This window comes from Hippocampus comes, unplaced genomic scaffold (genome assembly GCF_001891065.2).
Source record: "Hippocampus comes isolate QL1 unplaced genomic scaffold, H_comes_QL1_v1.1 scaffold135, whole genome shotgun sequence".
In the NCBI taxonomy this organism is placed as follows: domain Eukaryota; kingdom Metazoa; phylum Chordata; class Actinopteri; order Syngnathiformes; family Syngnathidae; genus Hippocampus; species Hippocampus comes.
In genome coordinates, this window is record NW_017805583.1 from 1,817,212 (window position 1) to 1,834,149 (window position 16,938).

Consider the following 16,938-nt stretch of genomic DNA (forward strand, 5'->3'; position numbering starts at 1 on the left):
ATGCGGTTTGGAGTGTTTGTGCTCCTTCGTCATGACACGATGGGCAGGTTGGTTCGACAGGACAAAGGGTTAGCGATGGGAGGGTTTTCCATTTTTGAGAAAGGACATAAGAGGCCTGAGGATAATTAAGAGCCACACCAATTCTTTTGTCGCCTTTGATCTTTATCACTATTTTCTTTGAATAACCACACAAAAACCACAAAGCCAATTTAGCTCCAATTTAATCTTTAACTTTTCTCCCCATGGTGCGCCGGAAGGCAGCGTGACATCCTGTCAACTGGCCTCAGGCTTCAACACATTTTCTAATGCAATGTATCCAGGGAGGAAAAAAAATCTTAGAGGCGGCCGGAGCTCAGGAAGTAGAGTGGGTCATCCGGTAACCAAAGGGTTGGCTGTTTGAACCCACTCTGTCCAAGTCTTTGTGTACTTGGGCAAGACGCTTCATCCGCCTTGCCTCCAGCCAGGTGTAAATGTTTGGTACCGGTGCTCGGAGCGGCCGTAGGCGCATACCGGCAGCCACACTTCTGTCAGCTTGCCGCAGGTGTGAACGTGCGAGTGTCCGTTGTGAAACGTCTTTGAGTGTCCAGAAAAGCAACAGATAAAACTGTTGCACTCTTATTTTATTATTATTACTGTTGGTTCATAGTGTGATTCTTGTTGGGGTTATTCAAAATCACATTTCCATAAACCCAATTAGCTTAAAATCAAATATAGCATATCAAACAGTTTGTCACACTGCTCCCCATTTAGCCTGAAGTATGCCTCAAAGCTGTCTTACTGGAGCTGAAGTTCACAGAGGAGCCTCAACTCCCCGAGATCCTACTGTGTCATTATATTGGGATAGACTCATACCATTCTTTTACAAGATCAGAAGAAGAAAAGTTAGGGCTTTCCACTGAAAAGCTGACAAATACATCTTGCGTGCTGCGGCCTGCTTCTTTTGGTCCAAACCAGTGGAATAAGGCACCAGGCTAGAGAAAAACACTTCCTGTTCGGTCGCTTAGCAACCGGGCCAAGTTTGACAGGGCACAGCATGGCGCAGGCTCATTGGCAGCAGAGTGCAACATTGCCTTACACTACAATGGGTGTCGTGCAAACTAAGTGCAGTTTGAATGCATCTTAAATATATATAAATAGAATTGTAAAAAAAATACGTTAAAAACAATAACAAATTAATAGAATTTTGCAGTTCTGCGTTATTATCTGTGTAATTACAGCAACATGTAAGGCAAAAGCATGGGATCGTTTATTTATGTGCTCTTAGGCTCCCCCTACGCTTTTGAAAAGGGATATGCCCCTGGATAATTCCAATATGGTGGACTATGTTGGGTATTTTGTTTTGTGTTGTTTTGTTCATTTATTTTGGTACATTTTAAAAATGCATTTTAGCTATGTTGTGAGTATACTGCACATCACAGGAGGTAAAATCAAGGCCCTGGGCCCAGATCTGGCCCGCCACATCATTTTATGTGGCCTGCAAGAGCAAATCAAACATGTTAACTTCTATAATGCTCACTAAAATAAGAGATACTGTAAGCCTTTTCTTGTTACCACCCCGTCATTATCGGCGGGTGGTAACAATTTGTTTACCACTGAACTTGTGTTTAGAGTAATTCTTGATGGAAGGTTTCATGAGCAAACTCACAAGTAATGAATGAATGGCTTTCGATAGATTGGCACATGGGACCCTCCAAGTGGCCTGAACATGACGGACAACCAGAGAGGGAAGACGACTAACGTATCGGATTCTTTATCCAACCGGTCCCTCATCATCTCAACTATACTGGTATTTGATCTTGTTCATCTCTCATTATGACATGTTTACAAAGTTCTTTTGGGTGACATCAATAAATCCATTCCCCCACCCACAGACACCGAGCAGTATACCGATCAGCTAAAGATGGGAGCATTTATTATGATCATTTGGAATGGTATGAAGCAAGAATTGATTTCAATTTCAATCAATGTTTGCTGTTCCATGTTCAGTGCTAGTTGTCAATTCTAAATATGTGCAGCTTCCTCCCATGACCGACAAGAGTGTACCTGGATTTTACTCAATGATCAAGCGACGGTTTCCTTTGGCCACTTTTTATTTTAGTGTTCAGTAGTTTGACAGCTCATCAAGAAGTGTCAAACTGTCAAATTCTTCACATTTCCTTCATATCACAAGAAAATGTCATTGTAAATGAGTGTAAGGTGTAACATAAAACACAAATTTTTTTATTTCTATAACAGACTTACCCATGTTTCACTTTTCTCCACAAAAAAGGGGCTTTCCTGCTTTATTTTAACTTGAAATAATTGTTTTTTTTCATGTTCTTACTGCTCTTTTATATGGTTTTGATGATTTTTTTTTGCTCTTTTTTTTAATTCAAATTTGTTACTCAACCATGGAATCCTTTTATTTTCAAATCCCTTTCATAGTACTACTCCTGTCATCATAAATTGAGACTTGTTACAAGTCAAGAGGTAATCCAACGCAGGGGACGCACGAATGTTGCCGCTCTGCCTGGGTCGGAAAGCTGATTTCAAATTAATTCAGTTTACTTCCCTTTGCTTATTTATTTTTTGATTAATTTCAATTTACTCCTCTTTGCTTTTGGGTGAGTTGGGTGGGTGACTGGAAAGAAAGATCCTCAGCCATGACAAACTTCATCCATATGTGACTTCCCTGGCAGCTCTGCCTGAACTACAGCGGAAGCTAATGCCATACTGTGCGCTGTTGCGTCACTTCCGCGGTAATTTAATAAACACAATATATCACTCCGTTACACATAGATGTCATTATTTTATAGCTTTCCCACTTGAAAAATCTCCCACTGCTTTTCCTTAAGCTGCCTCTCAGTTTGAGAGCAGCTTTGGGGGGATTGTGCTGTCCGTTTCAGGAGATGGCACACAGTGCTCTCAAATTGCCAGTTTGATTGGGAGTTAAGGTTTCAAGTTCAGACGGTTGGAACTGAATGCTAAAGTTATGGTTCTGCTTTCCGTCAATGAATTCATCAGCCATATTGTGATAGGTGCCAACAAGCAGCATCATCCTTTGTCGGTAATAATGTTTGATATTTGAAACATCAATATTATACCACAATAAGATGAGAGCGAATCCACATTCTTCAATCTTCTCTCTGTGAAACAGCTGTTTGACCACCAATTGTGGTTATTTTTTATTTTTTTGTAACATTGTCCCTGTACATAAGCTACAGCTGACAAGCATTGGGAATCGAGTGTTTAAATAATATTTTTTTGGAAAAAAAAGCCTTTTTGTCATTTGTGAGGCAAGTGTAAAAATAGCAATATCAAGTTAGTTGTGAGTTGTCATTCTCATGGGCCTCCTTTCCTCCTGAGCATGCTGTGAAGTGATTGGATTGCCATTATTAACAACTTTGTGGAAGTAATTGCCATATTAGGATGAAGTCATGGGGAGGTGTTTGATGGGTTGTGAACACCGAGGAAAGCAGGGAGGGCTGACAATAATTGGGTTGGTTACATTTGATTGATGCCTACTTTCATGCAGCTTCTCCTCATGTTCACAGGAATTATGTACTATAAAACATGATGTAATTACTGTTAAGATCTTGGCCCTGCAACATTTTATGAACTTTAGAAATCACTACTGTAATGGGGTGAAACCTTATGTAGTGGAGATTACAGTGTGCAATGTCTTCGTGGAACACTGACCATGCAACCTCCCTTAACACAAAAATGGGGAGGGAAGGGTTGTGTAAGATAATATAAGGTAAAATATAGGTTTGCTGGAACTAAATTTGCCTGTGTGACACTCAGTTTACTTGTGTAACAAATCCATCTCCAACATTTAAATGAATGGAAATGTATTAATGGATTTCCTAATGCATAACCAGCCACACCACCAGATTTTGCGTAACTTCTAAACCTCGTTCTGTGGATCGTGTTGGTGGGTTGGCTATGATTCACGAGACATACTTTGTTCTTAAAGATCTGTCAACACCAAAGACCACCCCGACGGAAGACCTTGCTTTCATTGTGGCTTCCAAGTGATACATATGCACTGACTCTCAAAGCCTCTTCCCCCTTCCACAGGAGCTCTTGAGCTCCATCTTCACTTCATCTCCATTTTGAGCTTTCTGCTAGGTTTTTAAAACAAGACTGCATCAGCCATTGAATTTCTCTCACCACTGAGTGACTTCAACACTGCAGAATATATCAATGGCCTTAGCCACACATTGGATCTGATCTGCTCTACCAGCATTACTCCCTCCGATCTACAGTAGCTCAACCCCACTGTCTGGAAAAATCAAATCATTCTTTTCCCCGTTCACGTTGCCCAGACCAGACTTTGCATTAAACGCTCAATGACCTTCAGAACACCAAAACAATTAAAACAGCCCTAACCACAATCCTGCCAAGTCACCTATCATTTAAACCTTCAGACACGTCAGCTCCAAGATAAACGGCGGTGTCTTAGAGCGCACTACAGCACGGAATATCTCTTTGCCTGAATTCCCTTGCCATTTGGATGTCTCCTCTCTCCTTGTTGATCTCAAAGTTATGGGACATAAAGACCTATTGATGGAAACTAGAAACAGAAGATCTCACTTCACTGTCCACCTGCAGGCCAGCCGTGATGCCCTTTGACACACCAAAATATACTCCTCACTCTTCTTATGTGACCAGCAAAGCAACCCAAGGAGCCACTTCAAACCATTAACCTTTTTCTCCACTCTACTCACCTTGCTCACTCCTCAATCGACCCCGGCATCTGCACCACATTCATGGATTCCTTTCAAGTCAAAGTCTCCTTCCACTAATAGCTTCTGAACACCGCGACCTCCCAACCCACAGACTCTGGTCACCACCTGCTTTGCTCACTGATCTCAGATTTATCTTTCTTCCTTCATTATGGTAGATGCACCAATTTTATCACGAGGGCCAAAGCCTTCACCCACTCCGTGCACCCTCCGCCCACTGCCTCGTTAAGTCAAGCATACCGTCTTTTGCAAAACTATTGTCAATATCATCAAGTCCCCCCTTGATTCTGGCATTTTACCTTTAAATTTAAAAACAGCCTTAGTCACATCTATCCTCAAAAGCCTGGTAACCCCACCCCCGACCCCGCCTGTACAATTTCCAACATTCCTTTCCTCAGCAAGATCCTAGAAAGAGCAGTCAGTGACCAACTTCTCCAATCTATATCCAACAAGGAGCTCTATAAACCCTTTAAATGTGGCATCAGACCCCCACTGCAGCCGACCTGTCCAACAGAGAACAGTTTGTCCCCATCCTTCGCTCCACATCGACTTCTACTCCAGTCAGCCAAGACGTACCAAAAGGCTCTGTACTTGGACCCCTCCTTTCACTAGGTACAGGACATGTTCTTCCTTGGTCAGATTATTCCCTAAAATACACTGACCTTTCACTCTTTTGCTGATAAAATCCAGCTCCACATCATCACATACCCAACCTGGATGACGTTGAACCTGCAGAACCTTATCTATTGGAGCAAGATGTAGCTCATGGTGGTGGCCCCTTGAGAAAAAATTAAAATGAGTCATTTCAGTGAGTCAGTTCATGTGGTCTCATCGTCAATTACACACTAATGGGCTACTTCTGATCGATTGAACGAAAAACAACAACAAATGTGTTGGTCCAGATAAAATACACAATATTAATAAAAAAGGAAAACGTATGTACTGGTAATGTGGGAGTACTACGGTATATGTTTTTGTGGCCATTCTGCACTCCCAAACTCATTTCATGTGGTAACCTCATGACGTGAAAACAATTTCTAAGCAAACACAATACAGTAGGCTGACACAAATGTCATACAATACAGTACACACAATCTCCAATTATTATGAGGTGGTATAAGACGCCAGGCAATGCAGATTCTTTCTCCCATGTTTCACAGGAGGAGCCGTATGTGATGTTCAAGAAGTCTGATAAGCCTCTGTATGGGAATGACCGCTTTGAGGGCTACTGCATCGACCTGCTGAGAGAGCTTTCCAACATCTTGGGCTTTACCTATGAAATCCGCTTAGTAGAAGATGGAAAATACGGTGCCCAGGAAGAAACCACAGGCCAGTGGAATGGCATGGTTAAGGAGCTAATGGACCATGTAAGTTTTACCCGTATTTTCAGTAACCACCAACCTATGTTTTATGCAATTTTACCTAACATGTTAGTTATAGGATGTTATTGGAAAAAACAAATCGAGGAAAAAAAAAACGTTTTGAGTGTAGCTTTGCAAAGACGTGGGAAAGCTCCATGTGACGTTTAGCAGAGGAATGTTCACAATTATGCAAAGCTGGACACTCTCCAAGACAAATTCAATAAGAATTAACAGATACCGAGGCTAATTTATATCAACTGTAGCACATGCTGTAAGAACAAAATACAAATTTGTTCACAATCAGGTCAGGCCAAGCAGCAGCAGTCCCATGTGCTCAATCGCTTATTTGCACCAATCTACTCACCCAGAAAAAAACATTAGCATAATTTTATTCAGACTGTAGTTACAGTTATTAATTTATCATTAAGGGAGTCAGCTACTCCTATTTAAAGCTACTGGGCGTTTATTTGAATTGTATCGTATGATGAGTTATTGAAATTGATCTCCTCAGTAGTTTATTTGTTTTTACTTTTAATTGCACAAGTTTCACCTCTGTGGAAACATTTAATCTGTTCTTTAATTAACGGTGTCCCTTGTAATCACCAACGTTGCCCACAACTAAATAATGGAGCGACCAAACATAAATATGCCTTCTTGTAAAAACACAGTTTTTACAAATATCGTGGGGGGGGGCGGGTTTCCTCAAGAATCAAATTATAATTGTTGTATATTTGTAACTCTAAAACCAACAACTCTTTAATACCTAATTACTGTACTTCTTCATTCATTGAGAATACCGATATTGACCAAACACGTCTAAAACAGTCAGATTTGAATTGATCTACGCTAATAATCAGCAAAAACATTCCGGGATGCATTGTCAGAGCCAAAGACAAGGGAATTAAAGGTAACTGGTAGCGACTGTATAGATGAAAGAAGAGTCAAGTGCTGTCAGGAGAGCATAGATCCTGTCATGAGTTGTTTCCCCTGTAGACCCTATTAAAACATACACAATCTGATCGCAGTTACCAGTAATTGCTCCCAACAACCCAAATAGGATAAACTGCACAAATAGAAAAATAGCAACCACTGCACAGTCAATATCTGACCCATTAGAAGTAACACCCAATAGCTGTCAAGTACTTCTTAACTCGGACGTCTGCCCTTGATCAATACACAGTACAAATTGTGTGTGTCACAGTAGCTGTAACATCAAAAAAAGAGTGGCTGGTTCAGATTGAAAAATGATTAAGTAATTGCTCGTAATGCTAGTACAAAAGCTCAGGAGGCAAACGTAAAAAAACAAACAAAAAAACAAACAAACAGGGGAACTAAATACACAGACACTCAATAACGTGGATGAGCCAGACACTAGTAGCATCTGATTGCCTGACAACAAAAGGAGCAGACAGAGGGGAACTGGATGACATATGAGGCAACACCAAACAATGACATCAGCCTAAATCAGCAAAAAAATAAGACCAAACAAATAGTCCCAAATGGAACCGTATGCCAACTCATCGTGTGCTAGCCATGACACTTACCGTGTCTATTTAGAGCCAGTTGACTCACATTCCCTAGTGCGGCTACCTTCAGTTTCCTTGGTTTCTTTTGGAATGGTAGCAAAGCCGGCAACTGAAGGCCTCTGTTACAGTTCCATGGTAGCTCAAAGCCCCACTCACCTGTTCCTATCTAGCACTCCTCCAGTCCCTTTGACTCCTGTACTCCTGCCGCATACGGTTGGTTGCTCGCCTTGGCACCGAGATGCCGGGGAGCCGGAGCAGGACCACTGAGCTCTCACCGAGCCACAGGAGAGGCAATTTGTGAAATAAACAGTGTCGTCATTTCATGAGTGTAGTAAATAAAATGACTGTCGTGTGATTAGAAATGTGCATATTTGTTCAAACAGTGTGAGTGTAAACACAGAAATTCTGCTCCCAGCAAAGACCAACATTGCAATATTACAGCGTTCCCAAAAATGTACTAAAACAAAACAATTTCTGCTTGAAATATCTATCAGAGTGCTTTGAAAATGAACATGGACAATCTAAAGATTCTGTTTTCTTAATTTAATTGCCTCTAAACATTTCCTGTGCCCTTAACTAATGGCCTGTCCTTCTTCCATTTTTTTGTTTATTGACAGAGAGCTGATCTGGCGGTGGCGCCTCTTGCCATCACATTCGTGCGTGAGAAGGTTATTGACTTCTCCAAGCCCTTCATGACATTGGGTATAAGTATACTCTACCGCAAGCCAAATGGGACCAACCCAGGGGTCTTCTCCTTCCTCAACCCCCTCTCGCCCGATATCTGGATGTATATTCTGCTGGCTTACTTGGGTGTCAGTTGTGTGCTGTTTGTCATAGCCAGGTAACATGTCACCGTCAGCGATCACACATCAGTCAGTATCTTGCTTCAATGCTGCCACTCACCATTGCCTTTATGACTAACAACAGGCTACTCTCAGTAATTACAGAAGCGGTATCCTGAGCATGCTGAATTGGTGAAGCATCCATGAACTGACTAAAACTGATGGTCATGTGTGCGGTCTCAGATGCTACATCACTGTCGCGCGTAATGTGTTTAACGCAACTCGACCATCATATGGAATCTGCATTGCTTGGAAAATTATTTCTTTCAAGAATCCATTTTTTTTATATTGACCCTGAGCGAGGCTGCAAGGTTACTCCTGGCCTATTTCTATTCACAATGGTACCAGGAAGATGAAAACCTCGTACACCCTGACAAACAGAGAAACACTGCCCTTACACTGAATTTGCGCACACACTTTAGGGTTGCGTGTATGTGTCTGAGATTGTGACAGGAAAGTTGTGCACTCATATGAATGTTTGTGGGATGCTGCACTTCTCCCAACCTCTCCTCTCGATTCCCAGTCTCTCGGTGGATTTACCGTCTTTTCTCTCTCTTTCACCGGGCCGCGAACATATTGTAGAAATAAAGGGAGAGAGAAAATGTGCCTTGTGACCCCAAAAATAATGGCAAGCAAGAGAGCAATGACTGTGGAAACGGGTACCGTTCCAGGGCATTCGTCTTGTAGTATCTCGTAGTACCTGAATTTGACAATGGAAACACACAAATGAGTGAGCAGGAGTGTAACAAGAAACCTAAATACCAGGTAGTGAAAAGTGGTTTTCCATGTAAGTTAACTTTGTCTATTTTCAGGGTATCCCATTGGTCGTGTAATTGCGCAAACGCCCCACAATGATTTACAACACGAGACAAAATGTCAACCAAATAGATAAAGTAGAACCTTTTGAATAAAGCAGTGGTAATCGGTGTATTATTTAAAAGTGAATCGTATCTCAGCATCATATCGCATATCGGTGTGAACGTTGTAGTTAAGAGTAGTGATGCTTTATAAGCACTTTTCATGTAGCTCCAGTATTTAAAACACTGTTATGTTGGAGAATTGGGAGGCTTTGTACTTCACGGATTATCACAAACGGACATGAACACATTTACAGTTAAGTATTTGCACCATGTATTTTTGGGTTCTGGGGTGTGTGGCTGTGAAGCTATAGTTCGAAGCATGCAGAGTAAAAGAAAAGTCCATGTTAACTGTAAAACTTCCAGCACACATTGGCAAGCTTGCAGCCATGGCTGCACAGTTTTACTGTTAACACGTCTGTTTGCTGATGTTACTGGCATTATGATTACACCAAAAATAAAAGGCAGCAACTGTCATCTAAGTTGGCTCAGAATATGCACCTACTGTATTTAATAAGGGTTTTGGTAAGTGCGCACACTCCCCTCTCTGTAAGTCTTTGTTCCTAAACACAAATATATGACGGGCAGTTGCACAATTTTGTTACTGAGATGCAAATGAGAGTGTCATAACATTTTATGTCATACGTTAGATACAGTATGAATAATGTATCAACTTGGACAGGATGAAAAGAGTTTGTTTCCCCATGACGAAAGAAATGTGTTCAACTAGTAGATAGTCTAGCAGCAAGAAAAGTGTAACTGCTTAATGTGCAAAATCAGTACAACACAAAAAAAAAAAACAAAAAAAAAAACACCCACACACTGTAATGCACCATGCATGTATATTTTGTCATGAAAACATTTTTAAATTTCAGCTTTCTGTAGATACCGTTAGTATTTTCAACTACACAAAAAATGCAATACATCACACCATCTATATTTCTGGAACTGAAAAAACAAAACCAATTCCAAAACCAAGTCTTCTTGCACATTAAGCATACATAATTTAAAAACGCACATTTATTATGCTTCAGTGAGAGATTTCGATGCAACATCAGTTTGTTTTTTTTTTTGTCACAACCCAAGTTCACAGGACATGCTAAAAGTGACTAAAAACAACAACGTTGCTCATTTATATGCAGAATCCTAGAGAAACCATGAGCCGATAGGTGGAAGTTGGACCCAGAAGCAGACACAAACTCAAAAGTATCAAATGAAACTTTATTAATGAAGTCAAAAGCAGCAGGCAAAGCAGAAAACTCAAAGTAACAAACCGACTGAGCTCAGAGCCTGAGCTCTCAACATGAATAGGCTGAAAAAGGACAAAAAAAAGAGGCAATCAGTTCAAACTACAGGCACGTAGAAAATTCCAGGAAAAACTCTCCAACAAGAACAAAGGAATTAATGAAAAATCACGAGCAAAACTATGAGCAAGACAGAAAAACAATCAAGGTAAAGGACAGCATCAGGAAACTACTCGGAGTCAGTCACAAGCGACACCGTGAACGTAAAGAGATGTCTGGCAGGGGAGCGGAAGTTAGATCGGTGCTAAAACACTGAGGGTGATGAGAGATAGGAGACAGCTGCGCGAGGAGCTCAGAACACCTGACCACAGCCAGCAGCTGAACAAAATCTGCAACAACCCAGGAAACAGAGCGGCAAAGGTTTCAAAATAAAACAGAACCAAAAAAAAAAAAAAAAAAATCATAGGAGAACCGTTTTGTAATTCATATCAGAAACTGCTCACCAAGCACCAGCTGCCTTACCCCATGCCTTGACTAATTATCTCATGGGGAAATATGAATTTTAATTCATGTGGTTCAAGGACCACTATAAACGTCTGCTCATGTCACAAAACACAAAATTGTGAGGCCCCACTTAGTAATTAGTAATTGATACAAATCCACGTATATATGCGCAATATGGTTTTGTCTGTGCTCTCTTGTGTGACTGATTTTATGAATGAGACGAAGAATAATCAAAATCAAAATGAAAGTGCAGCCATTTTTTTCAAGTCTTTGCAGTCCACGGTTGCACATTTAACTACACCACTGATTTCAATTTTCCCTATTGTCTACATTAGACAGAGTAGTACAAGATGAATATTTTTGGGACAGCAAAGTGCAATAGTCAAGAGCACATTTGCCTCACAAGATTACAAACACACGAAAAACACACGAAATAAATTAAAAGAAGACTCTAAATTGTCCATGTGTCTGGTGAGTCCGCTTTTGCTGGTATTAACAGGATTGAAGTTAGCTGGGATAAAATCCAGTGCTCCCGCGACCCTAATGAAGATAAGCACGATTGGAAATGGATAGATTGGGTGGAGGCAATCAACAATTACATTTTTCTCCGAGCGACAGCCATCTAGTCAGTGGGAGTGACACATCGTTTTGTCCCATAATTTCACCTCTACCACTCATGCGCTTTTAAAATATGTCACAATAATCATCTTTTATATTGTGCCATGATTGCCTCATTTTCCAAAGAATAATTTTACAAATACATAGAATACAAATACATCTGGATTGTGTCATTTTATGTTATCTGTTCTTTTGATGGCGGCGCGGGCACCCGCAGCGGCTCCTCTCTCTCCTGAGGAATGTAATTTCATCTGTGCTGTATGTTGCACATGTAGCACATTTGACAATAAAGTTGGCTTGACTTGATGTAGGGAAAACCAATGTGTTATTTTCAGAGTCAAGGCTATTATAGCCCTTTTGAAATCACAAAAAGAGGATGCAATCATAATGGCTCGATGCACATTGCAGAATCCAGGCTCGTGGTCCCAATTTCACATTGAGAAATATAAAGGCTCTTGTCATGTGACAAAGCAATAGAACGATGATGATTCATCTACCTTGACATTTCTGTGGGATGACCCTGCCCCTATGAAATGATAAAAGTTGGACATTCCTGGAGGCAATCAACAATTACATTTTTCTCCGAGCGACAGCCATCTAGTCAGTGGGAGTGACACATCGTTTTGTCCCATAATTTCACCTCTACCACTCATGCGCTTTTAAAATATGTCACAATAATCATCTTTTATATTGTGCCATGATTGCCTCATTTTCCAAAGAATAATTTTACAAATACATAGAATACAAATACATCTGGATTGTGTCATTTTATGTTATCTGTTCTTTTGATGGCGGCGCGGGCACCCGCAGCGGCTCCTCTCTCTCCTGAGGAATGTAATTTCATCTGTGCTGTATGTTGCACATGTAGCACATTTGACAATAAAGTTGGCTTGACTTGATGTAGGGAAAACCAATGTGTTATTTTCAGAGTCAAGGCTATTATAGCCCTTTTGAAATCACAAAAAGAGGATGCAATCATAATGGCTCGATGCACATTGCAGAATCCAGGCTCGTGGTCCCAATTTCACATTGAGAAATATAAAGGCTCTTGTCATGTGACAAAGCAATAGAACGATGATGATTCATCTACCTTGACATTTCTGTGGGATGACCCTGCCCCTATGAAATGATAAAAGTTGGACATTCCTCACATACTGCAAGTGATTTCTTTCCATCCGTGCTTATCTGACCTTGCACTAAATATCTCTCACTGCACAGCAGATGACCTCAGATAATGCAAGGACAGTTTAATTGAAATGACAGCAGAGGAGATAAACAATGCCACAATGAAAGAAGGGTCTAGTTGTGTTGCCTCCTCTAAATGGCATTTCTTTTTTGGGACAAAATAGCAACCGCAAAACAGTTCATTCGCAGTCCACCCTGTGCATGGTGCAGATGACAACTTTGCTCATCCATTGTCACGGCACGTGGTAATTGTCTGTTGACAACATGATGAGGAGCAAACACGCTGACATTTGCGAGAGGAACTGGGTCACATCACGACATGCGGGCACGGCTCAGTTCATGTTAGTTTGGAAATTGACAAAGAAGCAGATCTTCGGCCAATTGAATGAGCAGATTCACTGACAATCATCAGAACATTAATAGAACATTGAACTCCACTTGTCAATATTTGTGAGTGCCATGGGGTGAAAAAGAAAGCGGCGCAAACCTCATTCGGACTTGATTACGGCCTGCCGTTAGGATACAGAGCTACATGTCATTGTATTGTGGTGTTAATTGCAACTGATTTAATTTGAATTGAAATGCAAAGTAAGAGGACCAGAGTGACACAAGTGTATGCCATGCATTGGCATTTGATCAGTCATCCATGTGTGTGTGTTAAGATGGCTCGGAGTTCCGATCCCCAGAACAAATCAAACCTGGTTAGTATATTTAATTGTAGACCAATCAACCTTTGCCTATGTAGTATCACTTTTATTCAACACGAATAAATGAGAAATGTATTTGCTTGCGGACCGTGTTGAGTGGTGAAATCACAAAGGTCAAAGTTGGCATAATGGGAATGAACATTTTGATCTGCTGGTATGACAATGAATTTATTTTCTGAATGCATTGATTGAATTAGTTCCAGGACTTGGCTTTGATATGGTATGAGGAGTATCAGTTCAAACCTATTCCCCAAATTGTGTTGTATTAGGATTAGAGCAGGGTTGGGCAACACTACGGTCTTCCTCGAGGACCACTATCTTGCATTCAAATGATCAGCTTGAATCGGTGTGCTAGAGCAGGGACACATCCCAAAAATGCAGGATAGTGGCCCTTGAAGATCAGAGTTGCCCACCCCAGAGTTAGTGAGTGACACAATCCCATTCAAAATCTCATCGCAATTTGAAGAAATTGCAATCTGATTTACACAAAACTTTATACAGTAGTCACCTTGCGATCAGAGAATCATCAAGTCTCTAATTGAAGTCAGATTATATGACTAGCACTATTTAAGCAGGAAATCATCACTGAAAATGACTAATTGTTTGTTTTTCTCCCGTCTTCCGTAGGTCTGATGGCCTTAAAAAGTATCTGCCCTTTTTCAAATGTGTATTCATGCAACTGCATTAAACCTGTGTGTGTTCTTTGTCAATTGTCACAGGTTTAGTCCCTACGAGTGGTATAACCCTCACCCTTGCAACCCTGACTCGGATGTAGTGGAAAACAATTTCACCCTGCTTAATAGTTTCTGGTTCGGAGTTGGAGCTCTCATGCAGCAAGGTAGACGCCTCTGCCTGCCCCTTTTTTCGAACACATGTCCCACTTTTTGCTGGGGGTCAATCTTGCACTTGTCCCAGGGCCATGACCATGCATGGGGGCCTCTGTGCATGGAGTTAAGATGGTTCATTGGTAGTGTCTAATTAATCAGCGTGCTTTGGGGTTTCAGCAAAGGATTTATTTATTTTTAATGTAAATTATTATCCTGCATGTTCTGTATCTGCATATGCTTAATTTAAATACTGAGACCCCTTACGATTAACATTAAGTGAGATCACTCACCCTGCCTGTTTGATATCTTACTTTTCGTACCACATCTTCTCAACTAGTTGACATCTTTAAAATGCGGAAGGTGCCACTCTTTATGTTTCAATGTTGAATGATATCGCCATAAAACACTGAAGATGCATGTAACAAAATCACCTGTTCATGAAACAGCATGGTAGATAGTGTTTAGCATGTTTGCCTCAGTCAGCAGATCCCGGTTTTAACTTCTACTTAAATCATTTGAAGACTCTAAATTGCCCATCCTTGTAAACGATTGCTTTTCGATATGTATCATGTGATTAACCAGCACAGGGGTGGACCCCGCCCTTGCCTAAAAAAAACAGCCGAAATAGGCTACAGCTCATCCGTAACCCGCATGAGGATAAGCGGCAGAGAAAATGGATGGATGGATTTTTAAATGAGGAATTATTTCTAAGCCAGAGACACTTCAATGTGTTTGAAACAGATACGAGAACAGGCTCTTGGGGCCTGCAATGCATGGTCTCTATGCCTGCCTTGCATTTTGTCAGAGGAATGAGAACGTGGTTTACCCACAATGCAAAATAGTTTCTATCACAAGTGAAATTGATTCATGTACAGATGTTGTGTCTTCTTTTCATTTCAAGGAAGTTGCGTGCAAGGTTTTATATTATGCGTTCTGCTGCAAGGCGCTTTGTTACAGCTGCCGCTGTTGTGAAAGTGCTACATAAATAAAGATGGATAGTATTGTATAAGGTTTCTTATGGGTCATAAACAAGGATAAGTTATGACAACATCTGCAAGTGTATTTGCAGAAACAATACGTTGCCCTAAAAGGTGAATTACAATGCCTGATTGTAAGACCGGAGTGATCAAGTGTAGCTTATCCAACTACTTTCATGAAAATAGTTGATCTGGGTGCAAATGGGAGTGTTTTGAATAGTTAGAAATGATCTAATTTCTTTAAATAAGGACTTTTTGAGTTTCTATACAAACTGATAGGAAGAGATATTTGAACAACCTTGAAAGCCATGATTTTTTTTCATGGTTTGATATTTCCCCAAAGACAGCGAGGATAGGCTCCAGCACACCCGGATAAGTGATAAATGGATAGTTAGATAACTGTTATGACTAAAAAAATAATCAATCAATCCTGTCCTTTATGGTGGCAGGCACCTTTAAAACATGGTAACAGATCGAGATTTTTTTATCGAAACATTTAGCTTGTCACAATGTCAATTTAGTGATATGAGGCATCGTGTACTTTGGGTATGAAAAGTGTACAAATCCCTCTTCAAATTCCATTTTTTTGGAAAATTAGAGCAAGATGAACACCATTAATGAGACCTTCAATCTGTACAACTCAACTGAGAAAAAAACATTACATTTAGGAAAATACAAATTAATAACTGAGATAATGCAGTTTCAAGAGTGTACGACCATGTTCAGAATGAACCAACCACTTTCAAACTCATGTTTAAAGGGAGCAAGCACACCTGCCACCATTTAAAGTGCCTTTGATAAGCCCCAAATAAAGTTCAGCTGTTCTAGTCGTCTTTTCCTGAACTTTTTGTCGTCGCATCTTACAGTACAAGTCATATGACCCGGAGAGATCTTCCACAGCACCAGAGGGATCTCTTTGTATAACTTTTTCAGTTAGGAGAAGGGTACAAAAAATGTCCATGGCTTTACAGAAATATATGCTGGAACCCAGTAAAAACAATCATCAAATGGAGAAAATATGGCACAGTATAAACATTACTAAAATCTGGTTGCTCCTTAAAAAAACCTACGAAAAAACAAGAAGAGAACTGGTCAGGGACATTACCTAGAGTGGCAAGATGTAGTCCTTATCTTACGAGGGAAGAAAACATGCTTGTAATCGCCCCAAAATATGTTGTGGTTTGATGAAGCCATTAGTTGTACGCCTTTGGCGTATCATCTCTGAGCAAAATACCCTGCTTGAATTACCTCCATGAGGCCTCACAAATCAGTGCTTGTGAAGTGTGGTCCTCTTGGGGAGAGCAAAACCTCTTGGCATAAAGATTTGAGAATTGTTTCCATGAGAAGGTTTAAAAGAAAGATGCCCGTAAAGTTTCAATTGTTCCGTTCAACAAGTATCAAAGAAAACTATATATATATATATATACACACACACACACACACACACACTAAAAAAGCATTACATTTTCTCAAAAGCCTTGTAATCCGATGGGCTTTATATAGGGATCAATATTCTGATTTCTTGGATGTAGCATTTTAAATGCTCTGTAAAGCGCTTTGTTA

At 40.5% G+C, this 16,938-nt stretch overlaps 1 protein-coding gene across 4 annotated transcripts in view; it reads left to right on the plus strand.

Annotated features, from left to right (window-relative positions):
• The window catches only part of grik2 (glutamate receptor, ionotropic, kainate 2), a 135,535-nt gene that overhangs the window by 80,452 nt on the left and 38,145 nt on the right, over positions 1 to 16,938 (plus strand). For all 4 annotated transcript variants that reach the window (XM_019880062.1, XM_019880065.1, XM_019880066.1 and 1 more), the window contains 4 exons: positions 1,673 to 1,786; positions 5,888 to 6,094; positions 8,232 to 8,455; positions 14,291 to 14,409. In XM_019880062.1, the coding sequence (XP_019735621.1) occupies positions 1,673 to 1,786; positions 5,888 to 6,094; positions 8,232 to 8,455; positions 14,291 to 14,409 (664 nt within the window). The remainder of the gene's footprint in view (positions 1 to 1,672; positions 1,787 to 5,887; positions 6,095 to 8,231; positions 8,456 to 14,290; positions 14,410 to 16,938) is intronic.